At 34.4% G+C, this 23,215-nt stretch overlaps 1 protein-coding gene across 4 annotated transcripts in view; it reads left to right on the top strand.

Annotated features, from left to right (window-relative positions):
* Nucleotides 1-23,215, top strand: part of KHDRBS2 (KH RNA binding domain containing, signal transduction associated 2) — a 713,761-nt gene that overhangs the window by 464,009 nt on the left and 226,537 nt on the right. Inside the window, exons 8-9 of one of the 4 annotated variants that reach the window (XM_027126846.1) lie at nucleotides 14,860-14,879; nucleotides 23,135-23,152. The exons of the other annotated variants lie outside the window; for them this stretch is intronic. Coding sequence (XP_026982647.1) covers nucleotides 14,860-14,879; nucleotides 23,135-23,152 — 38 coding nt within the window. The remainder of the gene's footprint in view (nucleotides 1-14,859; nucleotides 14,880-23,134; nucleotides 23,153-23,215) is intronic. 4 annotated transcript variants of the gene reach the window in all.

Raw genomic sequence — 23,215 nt, 5'->3', positions numbered from 1 at the left:
CCACAGGTCTTTTAGGTTGCAAATATACCAAGGGTCAGCAGCAGCCAGTTCATGACTCTCTTTCTCGATTGGAATCATTCTGATGGGCTTGGTTATCATCAGCTGCCCCTAATCTCTTACAAAGTGCTAGTTGCTGAACATGACACTTTGCAGTTTAAAACAGGCTCTTGTAAACTTTTTCTCCTCTGTTCCTCCTAGCAATACTTTGAGATGAGTATTCTAATTATCTGGTTTGAGAAAAACAAATCTGGAGGTTTTCCAATGCAGAAATGGCAGCTGAGTTCAGATTTCCTGATGTCAAATTGTAGCCATTATTTACTTTATCATATTATTAACATTTTTGAAGCTATTTGAGGATTTGAGACATGCAAAGAAGACAAGAGGGAGGAGACTTTTAAATAAGAAGGCATTCATGCCACACTCCAAATCATGATTTAAGTGGCCTTATTTCTAAAGCCAGCCCTGAGTGAAGTATCTATTCATAATATTTAGAAATAATTAAAAACATTTAATATTTTCCCACTTTATTAATGTACAAATATATTCACTTCATTTAATGACTTATTATCCCTAATTATGCTTAGAATATGTTTATAGTTGATTATGATTAAGATTGCCCTTGGAAATTGTATGGAAAATTATTATGTAATAAAATTATTCCTTAAGTTATTTTATTTTGATGTATTTTGAATAGCTATAAAATTTCATTTGGGTTTGACAATAAGGAATTTTTTGTTAACAAAACTATATCAACACTATAAGATTTTAAAAGATACTTGACAAATTATAGATAAATCTATTGACCATATTATATACATTTAATGTGTACTGATCTATTAATTACATTCATAAAAATACAGGAATCTCCCAACTTTTAATTGAGTTATATTACAAAGTTTCTTGGATTAATCAGTTGCTTGGAATTCAACTTCTCTTTGATAAATATCAGAAATATTGGCTAGGATCTCAGGATACCCTTCAAGGGTCTCTTAAGTCACAGTATAGATGAAGGAAACAAAATAAATAATAATTGGTAGAAACCTATAATATTTTGTAAATTAAAACTAGGGGTACATTCTAATCCCTAATGTACACACACATATTTTTCCTTCCTTTTGCCTTCAGGAATTGCACAACTGGTGGTACGTTAAATGTAAATAGGTATGTCACTTTTGTTGATTATTTGTGTTCTTTAATCTATAATGTAGTAAGATACTAATTACAAGCCAGTAATTTGATAATCTTCCAGAATTAAAACAGCAAAATGATATTGCTAGATGTTCTTTAAGGCTAAGAATTCATTCAGTATAGAAACTACAGAACATGTCATACAATGGTTTAAGGAGCTAATAAAAGAGGTTTACTAAATTTAAAAAGAGGGAAATCACTGAACCTCTGACCTGTCATTGTGTTCAGTGCATTTTTTAAGTATGTTAAGAAAAAAAAATATCTGATCCAACTACAGTTTTGCTCAAATTTTCAGATGCATATTTTTTATGTTCTAATATCCCTGGAAAAGAGGTTCATCTTAGAGTCAAGAGTTGGAGCATTTTTTTCTTCCTTAATGGTACATAAAATTATGATCTCTCTTATAACTACCTTAGATTTATTTAATAAAATGAAACAAACTAATGAAATGAAACTAATAACAAGGCTTTAGAGTATATTGTCACCAATTAATAAGCATATATTTCAACTCCTATTTACCCTTTGGCTCAGAGGTTGAATGGCAAGCAAGCTTTAACGGGGACGCAGGTCATGACATTAGACCTGCAAATGAGAAGCCAGGGACACAAGTGCCAAGTTAAAGCAGACAGACTGATGAGAAAAGGCTGTACTGCCAGCTTCTATGTCAACAAGAAGAGAGAGGGAACAGAATTAAAAGCTTCAAAAAATAAATTCTGTACAGGATACAGAAATGCAGAATTCAATAATAAATGGAGATTTCAGCATTCATATCTCTCTCCATCACTTTAGGGAAAAATTGCAGATAGGCTGCCAAAATTCTCTATTGCTCACCAGTTATTCCTTTCAATTTCCTTTCAAAAAGTGAGTTGGGGAAGGACAAATTTGGAGAGGACTTGTATAGGTGTTAGAGCAGATCTCTAACAACAACTCCTGAAATTATTGCTCTCAGTATATCATTCCTGTACTTCACTGTGGACTTTCTCTAAGCAGGAAAAAAAAAGAGAAACTACTCAAAACCTGACTAGGCTGAGGTGGAGTACACATTCCTATATCCTAAGACCTGGCTCCACACTCACAAATATACACTCAAGCTTCTTGTATTATCTGCTTTAAGAATTTAATTAGAAAGGACTTGGGAAGTGTGGTTTCTCATGGCATATATTCCATATTTCTTGTCCTTCAAGCTTCTTAAGATGTTATCTATATGCAGCATAAACATGTCTTTTTTTCCCCCAGTTACCCAGAGCAGATTCAAACTAGGAGTCAACTTAAGTAGAAATTGTAAGAAATCCCCTTGTAATTTCTCTGGAATTTATGAGTGGGCATAGGAAATAAAAGATTAAAGCACATGTTAAAATTTGGGTCCTAACTTCCACGTTGCTGCCCAGCTGGGCTCATCCAGTCACAGCAACTTTTTTTTCTTTCACTCTGGCTGAAATCTCTCTAAGATCCCAAACTATGGGTTGAATGTTTGCTCTGACCATTTTTAATTGAACTAAACATTGAGTATATCATGTATGACTCCAGTTGTAAATTGATGCATAGCTATGGACTCTTACTAAAATGATTTGGTATGTAAGTTTATAGGGATCATTTTCTATTGTTGAATTTTAGTTGATTTACAATACTGTGTTAGTTTAAGGTGTATAGCAAAGTGACACAGTTATAGATATATATTTTTTCAGATTATTTTCCATTTTAGGTTATTATAAGGTATGGATATAATTTCCTGTGCTATACAGTAAGTCACTGTTGTTTATATATTTTATGAACAATAGCGTGTTTCTGTTAATCTCATACTCCTAATTTGTCCATACCCCCTTCCCTTTCCCCTTTGGTAACCATAAGTTTTTTTTCTATGTGAGTCTGTTTCTGTTCTGTATATAGATTCATTTGTATTATTTTGTAGATAACACATATAAATGATATCATATAATATTTGTCTTTCTCTGTCTGACTCACTTCACTAATATTTTCTAGGTCTATCAATGTTGCTACAAATGGCAATATTTCATTATTTTTATGGCAATATTTCATTTATTTTTTATGGCAATATTATTCAGTCATATATATTCCATTATATATATCCCAGGAGTGAGATTGCTGGATCATATGGTAGGTGTATTTTTAGTTTTTTGAAGAAACTCCATGCTGTTCTCCATAGTGGCTGCAACAATTTGCAGTCCCTCCAACAGTGTAAGAGGGTTCCCTTTTCTCCACACCCTCTCCAGCATTTATTATTTTTAGATGTTTTGATGATGGCCATTCTGACCAGTGTGAGGTGATACCTCATTGTAGTTTTGATTTGCATTTCTTTAATAATTAGCAATGCTAAACATCTTTTTATATGCCTGTTAACCATCTGTATGGCTTTGGAAAAATGTCTATTTAGGTCTTCTGCCCATTTTTTTTATTTTTTGATATTGATTTGTATGAGCTGTTTGTATAGTTTGGATATTAACCCCTTGTTGATTGCATCATTAGCACATATTTTCTCTCAGTCCTTAAGTTATCTTTTTGTTTTGTTGATGGTTTTCTTTGATGTGCAGAAGTTTTATGTTTGATTAGGTCCCATTTGTTTATTTTTGCTTTTCTTTCTTCTGCCTTGGGAGACTTAGCTAAGAATATACTGCTATGATTTATGTCAGAAAAAGTTTTGCCTGTGTTCTCTTCCAGGAGTTTTATGGTGTCATGTCCTATATTTATGTCTTTAAACCATTTTGAGTTTACTTTCCCATATGATGTTAGGGAGTATTCTAATTTCATTGATTTACATGCAGCTGCTAGCTTTCCCAACACCACTTGCTAAAGAGACTGCGTTTTCTCCATTGTATATTCTTCCACTTTTGTCATAGATTAATGGACTGTAGTTGTGTAAGTTTATTTCTGGGCTCTCTCTTCTATTCCATCAATCTATTTGTCTGTTTTTGTGCCAGTTCTGTGTTGTTTTGATTGCTGTAGATTTGTAGTATAGTATGAAGTCTGGGAGTGTTATACCTCCAGGTTTGTTCTTTTTCCTCAGGATTGCTTTGGCAATTCTGGGTCTTTTGTTGTTCCATATAAATTTTAGGATTATTTGTTCTAGTTCTGTGAAAAATGTCATGGGTATTTTGCTAGGGATTGCTTTAAATCATTAAAATTTTAATTACATTAAATTTGGGTATTATGGTTATTTTAACAATATTAATTATTCCAATCCAAGAACATGAGATGTCTTTCCATTTCTTGGAATCATCTTCAATTTCCTTTATCAATATTTTATAGTTTTCAGCATATAGGTCTTTCAACTCCTTGGTTAAGTTTATTCCTTGGTATTTTTTTTTTTTTTTGCAATTTTAAATTGGATTTTTTTAACTCTCTCTTTCTATTTCATTATTATTGTAAAATAATGCAACAGAGTTCTGCATATTAATCTTGTATCCTGCTACCTTGCTGAATTCATTTATTAGTTCTATTGGTTTTTTGTGTGGAAACTTCAGGGTTCTCTACATAGAATATCCTGTCATTTGCAAATAGTGACAGTTTTAACATCTCCCTTTCTAATTTGGATAACTTTTATTTCTTTCTGTTGTCTGATTGCTGTGTCTAGGACTTCCAAACTATTTGAATAGAAGTGATGAAAGTAAGCATCCTTGTCTTGTTCCTGAATTTAGTGGAAAGGCTTTCAGCTTTTCACCATTGAATAGTATGTTCTCTGTGGTACTATTGTAAATGGCTTTTATTTATGTTGAGATATGTTCCCTCTATACCCACTTTGATGAGAAGTTTTTTATCATGAGTAGAAGTTGAATTTTGTCAAATGCTTTTTCTGCAACTAACGAGATGATCATACGGTTTTTGTCTTTCCTTTTTTTAGTGTGGTGTATCACATTGATTTGTGTACCTTGAACCATCCTTGTGACCCTGGGATGAATCCAAGCTGATCATAATGTATGATCGATCTTTCTTTAGACATTGTTGGATTCTGTTTGCTAATGATTCATTGAGAATTTTTGCATTTATATTCATCAAAGACATTGGCCTGTAATTTTCCTTTTTGGTAGTGTCTTTGTCTGGTTTGGGTATCATGGTTATGGTGACTTCATAGAATGAATTTGAGAGTGTTCCCTCTTCTTCACTTCTTTGGAATAATCTGAGCAGGATAGGTATTATTTCTTCTTTGTATGTTTGGTAGAATTCCTCAGTGAGGCCATCTACAGCTGCATTTTTGTTTGGAGCAAGTTTTTTTTTTCTTTTTAATTACTTAAATTTTTATTACAGATTCTAGAGATCAGTCTGTTAAAAGTATCTCTTCTTGACTCAGTGTTGACAGGCTGTATGTTTCTAGAAACTTCTCCATTTCTTCTAGGTTGTCAAATTTTTTGGCATGTAAATGTTCATGGTATTCTCTAATGATTTTTTGTATTTCTGCAGTATTGGTTTTTATTTCCTCTCTTTCATTTCTTATCTTATTTACTTGGGTCTTCTCTCTTTTTTTTCTGGTGAGCCTGGCTAGAGATTTGTCTGTCTTGCTTATCTTTTCAAAGAACCAGCTCTTGATTTTCTTGATCATTTCTATTGTAATTTTTGATCTCTATTTTATTTATTTCCTCTCTGATCTTTATTATTTCCCTACTGCTGACTCTGTGTTTTGTTTGTTCTTCTCTTTCTGATTCTTTTAGGTGGTAGGTTAGGTTGTTTATTTGAGGTTTTTCTTGTTTCTTGAAGAAGGACTGTATTGCTATGAACTTCCCTTTTAGAACTGATTTGATGTATCCCATAGATTTTGTAAGGTTGTGATTTCATTTTCATTTGTCTTGAGGTATTTTCTGATTTCTTCTTTGATATCATCATTGACCCCCTGGTGTTTTAGTAGCATGTTGTTTAGTCTTCAAGTGTTTGTTCTTTTCCTGTTTCTCTTTCTGTGGTTGATTTGCAGTTTCATACCATTGTGGTCAGAAAACTTGCTTGAAATGATTTCTATCTTCTTAAATTTTTTGAGAATTGGTTTGTGACCCTAGTATGTGGTCTTATCCTAGAGAATGTTCCGTGTGCACCTGAAAATAATGTGTATTCTGAGGGGTTTTTTTGATGTAGTATCCTGCAAATATCAATTAAGTCCAACTGGCCTATTGTGTTATTTAGGACCTTGGTGACCATATTGATTTTCTGTCTGGAAGATCTGTCCATTGATGTCAGTGGGGTGTTAAGGTCTCCTATTATTATTGTACTATTGTCCATTTCTCCCTTTGCATCTGTTAATATTTGTGTTATATATACTCAAATGCTCCTATATTGGGTGCATATATGCTAACGAGTGTAATATCTTCTTCTTTTATTGATCCCTTTATCATTATACAATGTCCTTTGTCTTTCTTTATGGCCTTTGTTTTAAAGTCTATTTTGTCTGATATGTGTGTTGCTATCCCCACTTTCTTCTCATTTCCATTTGCATGAAAAAAATCTCTTTCCATCCCCACACTTTCAATCTGTGTGTGTCTTTTGCTCTGAAGTGAGTTTCTGGTAGGCAGAATATTGTAGCTTCTTGGTTTTTTTAATCCAATTTGCTACTCTATGTCTTTTGATTGGAGCATTTATTCCATTGGTCCACTGATATTTAAAGTAATTATTGATGGGTATGTACTTATTTTCATTTTAAAGCTTGTTTTCCATTTGTTTTTGTAGTTCTTCTTTGTTCATTTCTTCTGTTTTTCTTTTGTGGTCTGATAATTTTCTTTTGGAGTTTGCTTGAATTCCTTTTTCTGGTTTTGTGTGTGTGTGTGTGTGTGTGTGTGTGTGTGTGTGTGTGTGTGTGAATCTCTTGTTGATTTTCATTTGTGGAGTCCAAGTATGTTGCCCCATAACTATATATACTTATTTTAAACTGACGGTCAGACAAGTTCAAACATATTCTAAAAGACCTACATTTTTATATTTCCTCCCCCACATTTTGTGATTTTGATGTCCTATTTTACATCCCCATGCTTATTCTTTTGCTGTTAATTGTACTTATAATCACTTTTACAATTTTTTATCATTTTAATCTCTTTACTGGCTTTTTAAAGTGCTCTTCAATCCTTTTATATATTTGCCCTTCCTATTGAGATGTTCTCTTTCCTATAGACTCTTCTTTTCTATTGAGAGAAGATCCTTCAATATTTCATTTAAGGTAGGTTTAGTATTGTTAAATTCTTTTAGTCTTTCTTTGTCTGAAAAATTATTTTATCTATTTGAAATTATATTCTTTTTGGGTACCTTACCCTAGGTTCCAGGTTTTTCCCTTTCACGACTATGAATACATCATGCCACTCCCTTCTACCTGCAAAGTTTTATGTGGAGCATTTTCTACTTTGCTTCTGACCTTACCTACAATATAACTATATAACTTTGTTTGCCACAGTGCTTAATAGACCCATAGGTAAACACTTTTTAATAAATATGATTAATGTATTTTCTTTCATCTGATCTTTTTGATTTCTAAGCTTCTTCAATTTATCTTTCCTTGATTCTGTTTATTTTTCTAAGTAAAGACTTTTAGAATTACTTTGGGTTCTGTGACTCACACTAGAAAAATTATGAAATTATTCTGCTTTCAAAACCTTTCCAAATTTTAAGTTAAGTGTTGTAAAAAGGTAGAAAATATCACCACAAAAAAACACTGAATTTTTATGTAAATAAACATTTTGATGTAGTTTGTTCAATTACTTTGAAAATTCAACAAGAATTTCTTTAAAAGATAGAAAGGAAAAATTTATAACTAATGTATGAATACTGCCTGTATGGGCCAGCTTGCCAGTATTGGCCAGATGACACACTCACAGAGGTAATTCAAGAGAACACAATGAAGGGACTACTTCAACTAGGAATGGTGAAGCAGCCAAGGGTTCAGTGTGTAACAGCTTGAAGTCTTTAAAACCCTACCCTGACGGGGCAAATAGAAGACACTGTGATGGAATCTATGAAAGCAGTCACACAATGTGAAAGGGGTTTCCTACAGGAGCCACTGTCAAACCTGGGTCCAGCAGAAGAGAGCAGGGTACGGGGATGAACATCCTCATTTCTTTCTCTTTCTGTCTTCTGATTTCTTGTGAGTGCCTCCCCTGGGCCTAACCCAAGAGAAAACCAGGTGGCAAGAAAGGCTGAGGGACACAGCCTGTAGAGGTCAGCCTCCTGGGCCACAGAACAGAATGAAGAAGGCAAAAGTAGTGGTATGAGAAGGCAAACAAAAATAACTGTCAGAATAACCCTAAAAATGCCAGAATTCTTTATATGAAGGTTGGGGCCAAGTCTCAAGATAAGTTAGGATCATTTGGAAAATAATCAGAACATTTGGGGGAAAAAATCCCTTTTTCATTGTTTGCATGCTTTTTACATTATTTTGTCAGGTTAAGGATGTCCTGTCTCCTATTTTTGGAAGGGAGAGAAATGTTTTAATTAGTGACATCCTAACCTAGCACTATTTCTTTAAAATGTAATTTACAGTTGATTTTACAGTGCTTATTATGTGAGTGATGCTGCTCTAAAATTTTTTGCAAATACTGATTTATTTAATTTAATCCTCATATGGTAATGTGACCTAGGATAGGTCACATTCAGTATCTGAGGACACTAAGACCCAAAGAAATGAAGTGATTGCCAAGTTCACACAGATAGGAGGTGGTGGAGCTGCCCCTTAAACAGCTCTGTGCTCCAGTGTCCATGCTCCTAAACCCCACAGTGTGTCACCACTTTTATGGGGGACTTGTTCCATGACCAAACTCCCAGTACAAATAAATTTTAAATGGATGACCATATCAACAGATCAGAGGTGGTGATTTTTTGCAACCCTCTCTACCATAATGACTTGTTTGTAGGAACTTTAGAGAAGATGCATTTTCTACTCACAGTCAAACCCAGTATAAAAACTATTCAAGAATATTTTGATGTAAGTACGCACAAATCGGTTGCTGTTTGTCAGAGCTACAGATTTTAGAGGGACGTTGGAGGATTAAGTGTGATTAGATGCAGAGGTATGGCAGCTTTCTTTTTTTAGCTTTCAAACTGTATTTTTTTTTTTTTTTTTTTTTTTGCGGCACGCGGCCCTCTCACTGCCGTGGCCTCCCCCACCGCAGAGCACAGGCTCCGGACGCACAGGCCCAGCGGCCATGGCTCACGGGCCCAGCCGCTCCGCAGCACGTGGGACCTCCCCCCGGACCAAGGCACAAACCCACATCCCCCGCATTGACAGGCGGACTCCCAACCACTGCACCACCAGGGAAGCCCTCAAACTGTATTTTTTAATACTTTTTATTGAGGTAAAATTGATTTACAATGTTGTGTTGGTTTCAGGTGTACAGCGAAGTGATTCAGATATATATATATATATATATATATATATTCTTTTTCAGGTTCTTTTCCCTTATAGATTATTACAAGATATTAAGTATAGTTCCCTGTACTATAAAGTAGGTCCTTGTTGTTTATTTTATATATAGTAGTGTGTATATGTTAACCCCAAACTCCTAATTTACCCCTTCCCCCCTTTTTCTCTTTACTAACTATAAATTTGTTTTCTAAGTCTGCGAGTTTATTTCTGTGTTGTAAATAAGCTCATTTGTATTTTTTTTAAGATTCCACTTATAAGTGATATCATGATATTTGTCTTTTTCTGTCACTTAGTATGATAATTGCTAGGTCCATCCATGTTGCTGCAAATGGCATTATTTCATTCTTTTTCATGACTGAGTAATAGTCCATTGTATATAGGTACCACATCTTCTTTATCCATTCATCTGTCTCTGGGCATTTGGGTTGCTTTCATGTCCTGGCTATTGTAAATAATGCTGCAATGAACACTGGAGTGCATATATTTTTTCAAATTATGTTTTTTCCAAATATATGCCCAGGAGTGGGACTGCTGGATCATATGGTAGTTCTATTTTTAGTTATTAAAGAAACCCCCATACTGTTTTCCATAGTGGTGGTATCAATTTACATTCCTGCCCACAGTGTAAGAGGGTTCACTTTTCTCCACACCATCTCCAGTATATATTATTTGTAGACATTTTGATGATGGCCATTCTGACCATGTGAGGTGATACCTCATTGTAGTTTTGTTTGCATTTTTGTAATAATTAGTCATGTTGAGCACTTTCTCATGTGCCTGTTGGCCACCTGTATGTTGTCTTTGGAGAAATGTCTATTTAGATGTTCTGCCCATTTTTTGATTCTTTTTTTTTTTTGATATTGAGCTGTATGAGCTGTTTTTATATTTTGGAAATCAATACCTTGGTGTTTGCATTATTTGCAATTATTTTCCCCCATTTCTTAGGTTGTCTTTTTATTTTGTTGATGGTTTCTTTTGCAGTGCCAATGCTTTTAAAATTAAGTCCTATTTTTTTATTTTTGTTTTTATTTTCATTACTCTAGGAGACGGATCCTAAAACATATTGCTGCAATTTACGTCAAAGAGTGTTCTGCCTATGTTTACATCTGGGAGTTTTATAGTATCCAGTCTTGCATTTAGGTCTTTAATCCACTTTGAGTTTATTTTTGTATATGGTGTTAGAGAATGTTCTAAGTTTATTCTTTTACATGTAGCTGTCTACTTTCCCCAGCACCACTTATTGAAGAAACTGTCTTTTCTCCATTATATAGTCTTACCTCCTTTTCATAGATTAATTGACCATAACTGAGTGGGTTTATTTCAGGGCTTTCTATCCTGTTCCATTTATCTATAATTCTGTTTTTGTGCAGTACCATACTGTTTTGATGACTGTAGCTTTGTAGTATAGTCTGAAGTCAGGGAGCCTGATTCCTCCAGCTCCATTTTTCTTTCTCAAGATTGCTTTGGCTTTTCAGGATCTTTTGTGTTTCCATTCAAATTTTAACATTTTTTTTCTACTTCTGTGAAAATGTCATTGGTAATTTGATAGGGATTGCATTGGATCTGTAGATTGCTTGGGTGATATGGTCATTTTAAAAATATTGATTCTTCCAGTTCAAGACCACTGTATATCTTTCCACCTGATTGTACCATATTCAATTTCTTTCATCAGCATCTTACAGTATTCAGAGTACAGTTCTTTTGCCTCCTTAGGTAAGTTTATTCCTAGGCATTTTATTCTTTTTTAATACAATGGTAAATGGGATTGTTTCATTAAATGCTCTTTCTGATATTTTGTTGTTAGAGTAGAGAAATGCAACAGATTTATGTGTATTAATTTTGTATCCTGCAACTTTATTGAATTAATTGATGACCTTTAGTATTTTCTGGTACCATCTTTAGGATTTTCTATGTATAGTGTCATGTCTCCTGCAAACAGTGACTGTCTTACTACTTATTTTCCAATTTGGATTCCTATTATTTCTTTATCTCCTTTTATTGCTATGGCTAGGACTTCCAAATCTATGTTGAATAAAAGTAGTGAGAGTGGACATTCTTGTCTTGTTCCTGGTCTTAGAAGAAATGCTTTCAGCTTGTCACCATTGATTATGATGTTAGCTGTGGGTTTGTCATATATGGCCTTTATTATGTTGAGTTATGTTCCCTCTGTGACCACTTTCTGGAGAGTTTTTATGATAAATGGATGTTGAATTATATCAAAAGTTATTTTTTGTATCTATTGAGATGATCATAAGTTTTTTATTCTTTGGGGCTTCCCTGGTGGTGAGTGTTTAAGAATCCACCTGCCAATGCAGGGGACATGGGTTCAATCCCTGGTCCAGGAAGATCCCACATGCCATGGAGCAACTAAGCCTGTGCACTGCAGCTACTGATCCTGCACTCTAGAGCCCACAAGCCACTACTGAAGCCCATGAGCCTAGAGCCTGTGCTCTGCAAAAAGAGAAGCTACCAAAGTGAGAAGCCTGTACAGTGGAATGAAGAGCAGCCCCTGCTTGATGCAACTAGAGAAAGACCGCATGCAGCAACAAAGACCCAACACGATCAAAAATAAATAAATAAAATAAATAAATTCATAAGGTTTTTATTCTTCAATTTGTTGTATCACACTGGTTGATTTGCAAATATTGAAAAGTCTTTATATCCCTGGGATAAATCCCACTTGATAATGGTGTATGATACTTCTAATGTATTGTTGCAGTGAGTTTGCTAGTATTTTATTGAGGATTTTTGCATCTATGTTCATCAGTGACGTTGGCCTCTAATTTTCTTTCTTTCTTTCTTTCTTTCTTTCTTTCTTTCTTTTGTAGTATCTTTTTCTGATTTTGATATCAGGGTGATGGTGGCCTCATAGAATGAGTTGGGAAGTGTTCCTTCCTCTGCAATTGCTTGGAATAGTTTCAGAAGGATAGGTGTTAACTCTTCTCAAAATGTTTGGTAGAATTCACCTGTGAAGCCATCTGGTCCTGGACTTTTGTTTGTCGGGGGTTTTTAAATTACTGATTCCATTTCAGTACTGGTAATTGGTCTGTTCATATTTTCTAATTCTTCCTGCTTCAGTCTTGGGAGATGGTTCCTTTCTAAGAATTTGTCCAATTCTTCTATGTTGTTCATTTTATTCACATATAGTTGCTCATAGTAGTCTCTTGGAGTCCTTTGTATTTCTGTGGTGTCAGTTGTAACTTTTCCTTTTTCACTTCGGATTTTGTTGATTTGGGTCCTCTCTCTTTTTTTCTTGATGAATCTGGCTAAAGGTTTATCAATTTTGTTTACCTTTTCAAAGAACCAACTTTTAGTTTCATTGATCTTTTCTACTTTTTTATCTCTATTTATTTTTGCTCTGATTTTTATGATTTCTTAACTTCTACTTTGGCTTTTATTTGGTTCCTCTTTCTGTAGTTGCTTTAGGTGTAAGGTTAGGTTGTTTATTTGAGATTTTTCTTGTTTCCTAAGGTAAGCTTGTATTACTATAAACTTCTCTCTTAGAACTGCTTTTGCTGCATCCCATAGCTTTGGGATCATCATTTTAATTTGTCTCGGTATTTTTGATTTCCTCTTTGATTTCTTCAGTGATCCATTTGTTGTTTAGTAGCACATTGTTTGGCCTCCATGTGTTTGTGGTTTTTGCCTTTTTCTCCCCCTTGTAGTCGATTTCTAATTTCATGGCATTGTGGTCAGAAAAGATGCTTGATATGATTTCAGTTCCCTTAAATTTATTGAGGCTACTTTGTGCCCAGCACATGATCTCTCCTGGATAATGTTCCATGTGCATTTGAGAAGAATGTGTGTTCAGTGCTTTCGGATGGAATGCTCTATAAATAACAATTAAGTCCATCTGGTCTAACGTATCATTTAAGGCTTGTGTGTCCTTATTTATTTATTTATTTATTTGTCTGGATGATCTGTCCACTGATGTAAGTGGGGTGTTAAAGTCCCTCACTATTGTTGTGTCAATTTCTTATGTCTGTTAACATTTGCCTTATATATCGAGGTGCTCCTATGTTGGATGCATATATATTTACAATTGTTATATCTTCTTCTTGGATTGATCTCTTGATCATTATGTAGTGTCCTTTTTTGTCTCTTGTAACAGTCTTTATTTTAAAGTCTGCTATTTTTCTGATATAAGTCTTGCTACTCCAGCTTTCTTTTGATTTCCATTGTCATGGAATAACCTTTTTCCATCCTCTCACTTTCAGTCTGTATGTGTCTCTAGATTTGAAGTGGGTCTCTTCTAGATAGTATATATACAGGCCTTGTTTTTGTAACTATTCAACCAGTGTATGTCTTGTGGCTGGAACTTTTAATCCATCTATATTTAAGGTAATTATCAATATGTATGTTCTTATTACCAATTTGTTAATTGTTTCGGATTTGGTTTTGTAGGTTTTTTTCTTCCTTTCCCCTTTTGTTCTCTTCTCTTGTGATTTGTTGACTTTCTTTAGTGTTCTGTTTGGATTTCTTTTTCTTATTTGCGTGTGTATCTATTATAGATTTTTCATTTACAGTTACCATGAGATTTTGATATAGCAGTATATACATATATATTATTGCTTTAAGTTGCTGGTTTCTTAATTTCAAATGCATTTTAAACATCCTCTACTCTCCTCCTCTCACAATTAGTGGTTTTGATATCATATTTTACATCTAATTTTTTTGTGTATCCCCTGACTGATTATGGATACAGATGATTTTACTACTTTTGTCTTTTAACCTTCCTAGTAATTTGTATGTGGATACTATTCTACCTTTATTGTTTTTGCCTTTACCAGTGAGCGTTCCCCTTTTCATAATTTTCAGAGGTATAGAAGCTATTAATATGACCAAATCCAACATGTATGTCGTCAATCCCAAAGACTCAGAATGTGTTTCCCACTATGGAAACACTATTTATGTTGATAATTCATTGATTTTCATAAGAAAGAAGATGCTAGCATTGTCATATGAAAATTATTGACAAATATAACTTTTAAAGACCTCAATGACATTTTATAAAAATACCCTTTTAACATAAATAAATTCAATTTTCAGAACATAAGTTATATCCATTTCCACATGCTCTTGGCTAATTAAATAATTTATCCTTTGATTTCACTAAAATAAAATGAATATTAAAGTGAACACTGATTTAAATTTATAATAAAATAATGAGTCTATATGATTTTTTTCCAAATAAGAGCTATGAAATTATAGATTTAAAATCCCCAGCACAATAAATCTGCCCAGTTTTGATATTGGCAAAGTGGACATCAACCATTTGAATGACATGACTATGATTAATGCATCAACTTCATTTTAAAACTAGGTAGTAAATTTATTTTTAGGAAGTGTAGGTTTCCAGTAAAGGTCTAGCAATTTACATAAGCAGTCATTTGCAGACAGTCTAAACAACTGAATTTGGACCACATCATAGTATCACTTAAAACAAACATAATGGGTGGACCTATAGACTGTCATGCAGAGTGAAGTAAGTCAGAAAGAGAAAAACAAATATCATCTATTAACGCATATATATGGAATCTAGAAAAAGGGTACAGATCAACTGGTTTGCAAGGCAGAAATAGAGACACAGATGAAGAGAACAAATGTATGGAGATGAAGGGGGGAAAGTGAGGTGGGGGTGGGGGTGGGGGTGGGATGAATTGGGAGATTGGGATTGACATATATACACTAATATGTATAAAATAGATAACTAATAAGAAACTGCTGTATAAATAAATAAAATAAAATTCAAAGAAAAATGCATTAAATAATGGTGCCTATCTTATATGGTTATTGTGAGAATTAGATTAAATTAGAATTAGATTAAATATAAAGTACTTAGTGCTGGACCTGGATACCACTTAATATATGTTAGTAATAATTAGTAGTATTTTTATAATTATTATTGAAAGATGTCATGCATATTGTTCTTATCATTAGGGAGAAGTTACAAATCTAAAGATAATCAGCACCATTAAAACAATATATTTAAATCTTGCTTGCAGAGCTTTAATAATGATTTGGCTCAAGGAAATACAATTGTTTTTATTAGCATTTTGCCATTTGTAGCACATAAAATTACTATTTTATCCATCTGTAATGGTTTGATAATATATCTTGCAACCTTCAATACTTTATAATGTTTCCATTATTTTCATTAATGTATTTACAACATTGTATGCAATAACAAACACTAATTTAAAAGCTATATATTAGGTTAGTTGAATTATAGAGATGTATTAGAATTTGTCCATTTTGAATGTAATTGAGCTGAAATTATCCCAGTTGTTCCATTTAGTAATGATGTTAGAAAGCTATTTTTATCATAAACTGTGATTTTATTTGAATATAACTTTAAAGATATATAGGTAAACAATCAAAATTTAAAGTATTTAATATTAATGAGAAAAAGAAAAAAACATAAAGGATTTAATATCTTACTATTAAAACTCAAAATCAGGTCTCCTTCCCCGTTACATCTGTTGTATGAATTTTCAGGCACCTTAATTTTCCTGATATATCTGAAAGTAGAATTTCTAAAATGCATATCTTCCAGTGCTCAGATTTTAGCATGAAGTGGAGTCCTATGCTTTCAATAGTTGCTTAGACAAGATAAGTAAAAATAGGAGCATAAGCTTTTCTCAGTTCAGAACTTTATTGCCATAAACCCATGTGCTCGATGCTCTTAAAATACCCTTTGGACTTTTAAAGTCAGGCATCTCTTGTATTATTAAAATAAGGAGGAAAAAATCTTTCTGGGAAAACTTTGAAGATAAAACTAAATGCTTTTCATATCACCAAACTAAGAAAGGATTGAAAGTAAACATATCTACATGATTTAAATTGGATTACGGATCTGACATTTTGGAACATGTTATTTCAGGCCATTTCTTCATTAAGAGACCCATATACGTGTTTTCTTAGCCCAAAATTTCTCAGTTTTAATTTGTAATCTCCAGATTTTGTAGTAGCCACTTATTTTTTGTCTTGGAACAGTTACATCCAACACAAAGTCAACAAAAGCACATATAAATACTCTGGAAGCAAACTGTGTCATGAGGAAGTGTCTTTTCATAGATACCTCTCATTAGTCAGGGAAAGAAGTAATGGAAAACCATTTTGACACAATTACCCATTGATGAATACAATCGTTTAATTAGTTTGCTTCTAATGTGCATCACATTCTGAGAGAAATACCTTTGTTAGGACATTTTGGAAGGGACATTCTGTTTCTGAGTTTGCTCTCTTGGGGCATTGGACTGTTATGTGTAACCATCAGAGAAGTTCTAACCAATCTCTACATCTAGAAAAGTGTTTTTAAAATAAGAATTTTATAAAGAATAACAATGATGAAGACTGAACTCACATGCTTTATCAAAAATTATTTAAAATAGTTTAGCTTAATATCAAAAGTTATATACAACTCATGGAGGATTCTTTTTTTATATATTTAGTTATTTATTTGGTAGCACTGGGTGTTAGTTGTGGCAGGTGGGTTCCTTAGTTGTGGTACACAGGCTTCTTAGTTGCAGAATGCAAACTCTTAGTTGCGGCATGCATGTGGAATCTAGTTCCCTGACTAGGGATCGAAGCTGGGCCCCCAACATTGGGAGCGCAGAGTCTTATCCACTGCACCACCATGGAAGTCCCACTCATGGAGTATTCTAATATAAATTCCTAATTTCTTATCCCTAGGGCACTGGTAAGAACCCTTAGTGAGAGCTATGGGATGGCAACTGTGTGGTGTATGTCTCACTACTGCTACCTTCTTATCCATGGCAGACATGGCTAATCCATCCTCATTGCCCCTTTGCCAACTTCAACTGCTGACTCATTAGAGGCTTAGAATCTACCTCAGCTTAGTAAACCCATTCAGCACATATATTTTAACTTAGACATGATTTCAGGCACCAGAAATACAACAGTGAAAAAGTTAAAAAATAAATAGGAATAGTGCCTGTCCTCATGCAGCTGACCAACTGGTGGAATACAGAGTTACACAAACAGCTAATTATAGTAGACTGTTTCAAGGATTGCAATGGAAATAACACAAGGTCTCATGGATACATAGAAAGAGATATTGATCTCTTAGATGATAGGAAAGGGAATATTGCAGGTTGGGATTAAAGCCTCTGTCATAGCTTGGAGGATGAAGATAGAGTCTGAATGAGAGAGCAATTCTCTGTAAGAATTCATTACCAACCTGGTGCACTCAGAAAGCCAATTCAAAGAATTGGAAAGATATCCCATGCTCTTGGGTTGGAAGAATTAATGTTATTAAAATGGCCACACTACCCAAAACAATCTACAGACAATGCAATTTCTATCAAAATATCCATGCCACTTTTTACAGAACTAGAACAAATAGTCTTAATATTTATATGGAACCACAAAAGACCGAGAATTGCCAAAGAAATTCTGAGAAAAAAGAACAAACCTGGAGGTATAACACTCCCAGACTTCAGACCATGCTACAAAGCTACAGTAATCAACACAGCATGATATTGGCCCAAAAACAGACATAGATCAATGGAACAGAATAGAGAGTCCAGAAATAAACCCATGCATCTATGGTCAATTAATCTATGACAAAGGAGGCAAGAATATACAATGAAGAAAACACAGTCTCTTCAATAAGTGGTGCTGGGAAACCTGGCCAGCTACATGCAAAACAATGAGATTACAACATTCCCTCCCACCATATACAAAAATAAACTCAAAGGGGTTTAAAGACCTAAATGTAAGAACTGAAACCATAAAACTCCTAGAAGAGAGCATAGGCAGATCAGCCTTTGACATAAATTGTAGCAATATTATTTTGGATATGTCTCCTAAGGCAAAAGAAATAAGACCAAAAATAAACAAAAGGGGCTTAATTAAACTTAAAATCTATTACACAGCAAAGGAAACCATTGACAAAATGAAGAGACAACTCTATGAAATGGGAGAAAACATTTGCAAATGATGCAAGAGACAAGGGGTTAATATCCAAAATATACAAATGGCTCACACAACCCAATATCAAAAAACAAACAAACAAAGGATCCAATAAAGAAAATGGGCAGAAGACTTGACTAGACATTTTCCCAAAGAAGACATACAGATGGCTAACAGGCACATGAAAAGGTGCTCAGCATTGCCAATTCTTAGAGAAATTGCAGATCAAAACTACAATGAGGTGTCAACTTGCATGGGTCAGAATGGCCATTATAAAAACATCTACAAAAAAAATCTACAAAAAAATAAATGCTGGAGAGAGTGTGGAGAAAAAGGAACACTTGTACACTGTGGTGAGAATGTAAATTGGTGCAGCCACTATGGAAAACATTATGGATTCCTTAAAAAACTAAAAATGGAACTGCCATAATGTCCAGCAACTCCACACCTGGGTCTATATCTGGACAAAATGAAACCTTTAATTTGAAAAGACACATGTCCCAATGTTCATAGCAGCACTGTTTACAATGGCCAAGACATGGGAGCAACCAAAGTGCCAATGAACAGGCAACAGGAATAGGAAGATGTAGAATATATATACAATGGATTATTATTCATCCATAAAAAAAGAATGAAGTACTGCCATTTGCAGCAACATAGATGGACCTAGAGGTTATCATACTAACTGAAATAAGCCAGACAAAGACAAATATATGATATCACTTGTATGTTGAATCTAAAAAGTAATACAAATAAATGAATATACAAAACAGAATTATACTCAGATATAGAAAATAAACTTGTGGTTTCCAAAGGGAAAAAAGATGACGGAGAAAAAAATTAAGAGTGTGGGATTAACATATACAAACTGCTATATATAAAATAGGTAAGCAACAATGATTTACTGTATAGCACAGGGAATTATACCCATTATCTTATAATAACCTATAATGGAATATTATCTGCAAAAATACTGAACAACTATGCTGTACACCTGAAACTAACACAACATTTTAAAGCAAGTATACTTCAATGAAGAAAGAAAGAAAGATCATCCCTCTGCATAAATGGATTGTGTAAGTTTGTGATACACAAATTTCTACCCAGTTACAGATACAAATGTGAAGCCAGAGAGTCCATAAGGGCAAAAATAACTCCTGACAGGAAGCATAGATTGGTTTGACCCTCTAAATAGATTCTCTTTCATCAAACCTAAATTGATTTTCCAAAATTAAACACTCCCCAAGATCCAGATTTGTCACTCTAACTTCCTGGGCAAAATAGCTAATTTAGAATTTCTCTTGTACAACCTCAAGCCCTGTCAAACCTATCCCTTTTCCAGTATTCTTCATCTTCTGTATAGTAACTTCATTCACCCATTTATCAAGCCAAAAATGTAGTCTCCATATATTTTCTTTTTTTTCGCCTCCCACATCAAATCTATCAGAAGGTTGTGTTGGTTACATTTACAAAACATCCTGAACCTCCCCATCTCCCTCCACACCCATCTGTGTAGCCTGATCTGAGCCATCATAATTTCTTGCCTACAATTCCATAAAAGTCTTCTAATGGCTTTCACTCCTAACCTGTTCCAATAATTCATTTTTCCCAGAAGCAGGAATCATTCTTCTCAAACCTAAATCAGATATAGCTCAATTGCTTATAACTCTTCAATGTCTTCCCCTTGCAATTTGAAAAACAAACAAACAAAATACAATATCCTTTCCCAGCAAACCAAGGCCTTCTGCTACCTTTCCTACAAGTGTCCATTAATTATCTTGCTTGCTCAGCCTATTAGCTGTATGTGTATTAATTGCAAGTTTCTGGAGGTGGATTGTTTAGGCTTGCATTTTTTAGGATTTACCATTTTCTAGCTTAGGCAAGTTAATGAACCTTCCTGCACCTCACCTGAAAATAAATGATAAAATGGAATGTACTTCAGAGGGGTTTGGGAATACTTTCTGTTTCTTAAAAAGCTCACATTTGTTCATTCTTCAGGACTTTGGCCCCTGCTGTTTTCTTTACCAGGAGTGTTCATTCCTAGATCTTAGCTTGGCCATCTCCTCCTTATCATTTGGTCTCAGTTGGAAGTCAGCCCCTCAGAAATATCTTCCCTCACCAGCCGGTTTATTTACCTCATCAGTAAATGCCATGTTCATTTGTTTATTTTCCTATATTTCTTCACCTAAGTCTTAGGGGAGTAGAAGCTTCGCTTTTCCTAATACCAAAAATAGTACTGACAGGCAGGAATCAACTTTATTGTGAAGTCCTATTTGGAATAAAGAAGAAAGATTGTGGATCTCATTTAATCCACAGAAAAGCAGTGCCCTCGGTTACTAATCAGGAAAACCAAAACAAAATGTTGAAAACATAATGTTGATATTATTTATAGATATATCTGTATCTAGCATAAACATGGAAGAGGAGACATTTCAAACCCAGAATTTTGGTTATCTCTCAAGGAGAGAGAAAGAGGAAGAAAATCACAGTAGGGACAAAATGAGCTCCAGGATTTTGTTTTATTTGCTTAAGTTACACTGTATTAGACACTATTTTGAAGAATTAATATTTTAAAGTTTTTATTTAAATTACCCATGAAAACAGGATGAGAAAAATCTGCCTTCAATTCCTTATTACCTTATGCCCTCTAATGGCCTCATCGATCACATTTGTTTCCCTCAGATCATTTTTATGAATAAAACCATCATTTTACATTTTACAAATTAAATACTGCCTGGTTGGGCTTCCCTGGTGGCGCAGTGGTTGAGAGTCTGTCAGCCGATGCAGGGGACTCGGGTTCGTGCCCCAGTCCGGGAAGATCCCACATGCCGCGGAGCGGCTGGGCCCGTGAGCCATGGCCGCTGAGCCTGCGCGTCCAGAGCCTGTTGCTCCGCAACGGGAGAGGTCACAACAGTGAGAGGCCCGTGTACCGAAAAAAAAAAAAAATACTGCCTGGCTTAGAAAAGGGCTAAAAGTTTCTCAATTGTTAAAATGCATTAAAACATTAGAGCTAAAATAAACATCTTTAAAAGAAAAAGATATTGGGAAAAATTAAGGGAGAAATTTAGAGGAAGTAGTTAATTCAATTATGTACTAAATTTACTATGAAGGATATTATAGATTTTCCCAAACCTTATGGGGTTCAGTAAAGGAATTCATAGTAACATATATAACGATGTATATTTTCTTTGAGACTATAGGGACATTATCTCAGACAACAATTGCTAAAAAAATACAGGAAAAATTATTAGGAGACAACACTGCATGGTACAATGTTTTATGCTTATTTTGCTCACTTTGTGCATCTAGAAGCCCAGTTTTACTACCCTTCTATTACTTCCCATGTTCTAGAGAAGTAGCTTAGAATAACAAAACCCAAAATAAAGGACTGAACGTGTAAGTGTCAATTTAGTACTTTACAAAGGGAGGCACACATTTTCAATGATCATCACATCATTTCCATCGTCCAGTGTCAAAATCATCTGGTGAAGATGTATACCAGCAAAACTAGGTATACAGTCTTGAAGTGTATTTCATCTAGACCCTGATAAAACCATATGCATTTAGCCCAAGCCATATACACCCATCCAGAGACTGTGGTCCTCCATCTGCTGGATGCTGGTTACTCACACTCTCAAGATCAGTGCAGAGTTCACATTCCCTGGTTCTTACTGTTGGAACTTCCACTTCTCTGTTTAGTCATCCTTCTCCTCATCTTATGCCAATTTTTAACATCTTCTTAAGTGTCCCCAAAATCCTTCTTTCTTTCATCCTTTTCTTCATCCCTTATCTTTCTGTTGCCTGCTGTCTCGTTCTTTTACTTCAACATGCTTTCCCTGCCTAATATTCTGATCTTAACAATGGGAATGTCTTTTAAACCAGGCAGCAAAATGTCATTTCTGAATTGGTACTGATATGAGAACAGTTGCACCTTAATTATCACAGTAGATATTATCTTGGCCAGATGATTACGAAATAGTAAGTGAAATTCCTGTTGTAAATCGTGTGGCATTTTTAGGAATTTTCTTTTCCTGTAATTCAGGTCTCTGGGTTCCAAGATGGGGCATAGCAGCACTGTATTTAAAAAAAAATTAATACCTTTAGTCTGTGGAAGGTGTCAATTGAAATATAGAGCTCCAGCCTTAGGCATATCAGCACTCTAATTACAGAAAGTCTGGTTCATCACCAATGTTTTAACACTTGATTTATTTGCTATTCAATTTGTTCAACAGAGCTAGAGGTAATTGGTTTTCCAAATGAGGGTTAAAAATATAAACTGGAGGCCATACTTATTATGCACCAGTGTCTTATAGTCTATGTAAAGGTTCGTAGGGTGGGCATTCAGGGTGTTGCGCACAAAACCACAGCTTTGACTTGCTACTAATATATATGCAAAGCCACAGTTCCTGGTATAAATAAAGAGAGGTTTTCTAAACTGAAATTTCCCCCAAACCATATGTATTTATTATTATCTAAAAATATAGCTTTTTATTTTTCAAATCTGATGTATTTTTTTAACATCTTTATTGGAGTATAATTGCTTTACAATGGTATGTTAGTTTCTGATTTGTAACAAACTGAATCAGTTATACATATACATATGTTCCCATATCTCTTCCCTCTTGCATCTCCATCCCTCCCAACCTCCCTATCCCACCCCTCAAGGTGGGCAAAAAGCACCAAGTTGATCTAGCTGTGCTATGCGGCTGCTTCCCACTGGCTATCTATTTTACGTTTGGTAGTGTA

The sequence above is a fragment of the Aethalodelphis obliquidens genome, unplaced genomic scaffold (assembly GCF_003676395.1).
Source record: "Aethalodelphis obliquidens isolate GAN/ISIS:26980383/991018 unplaced genomic scaffold, ASM367639v1 scaffold31, whole genome shotgun sequence".
In the NCBI taxonomy this organism is placed as follows: Eukaryota; Metazoa; Chordata; class Mammalia; order Artiodactyla; family Delphinidae; genus Aethalodelphis; species Aethalodelphis obliquidens.
The sequence above is the reverse complement of the archived record's forward strand: the minus strand, read 5'-3'. Positions and strand labels throughout refer to the sequence as shown.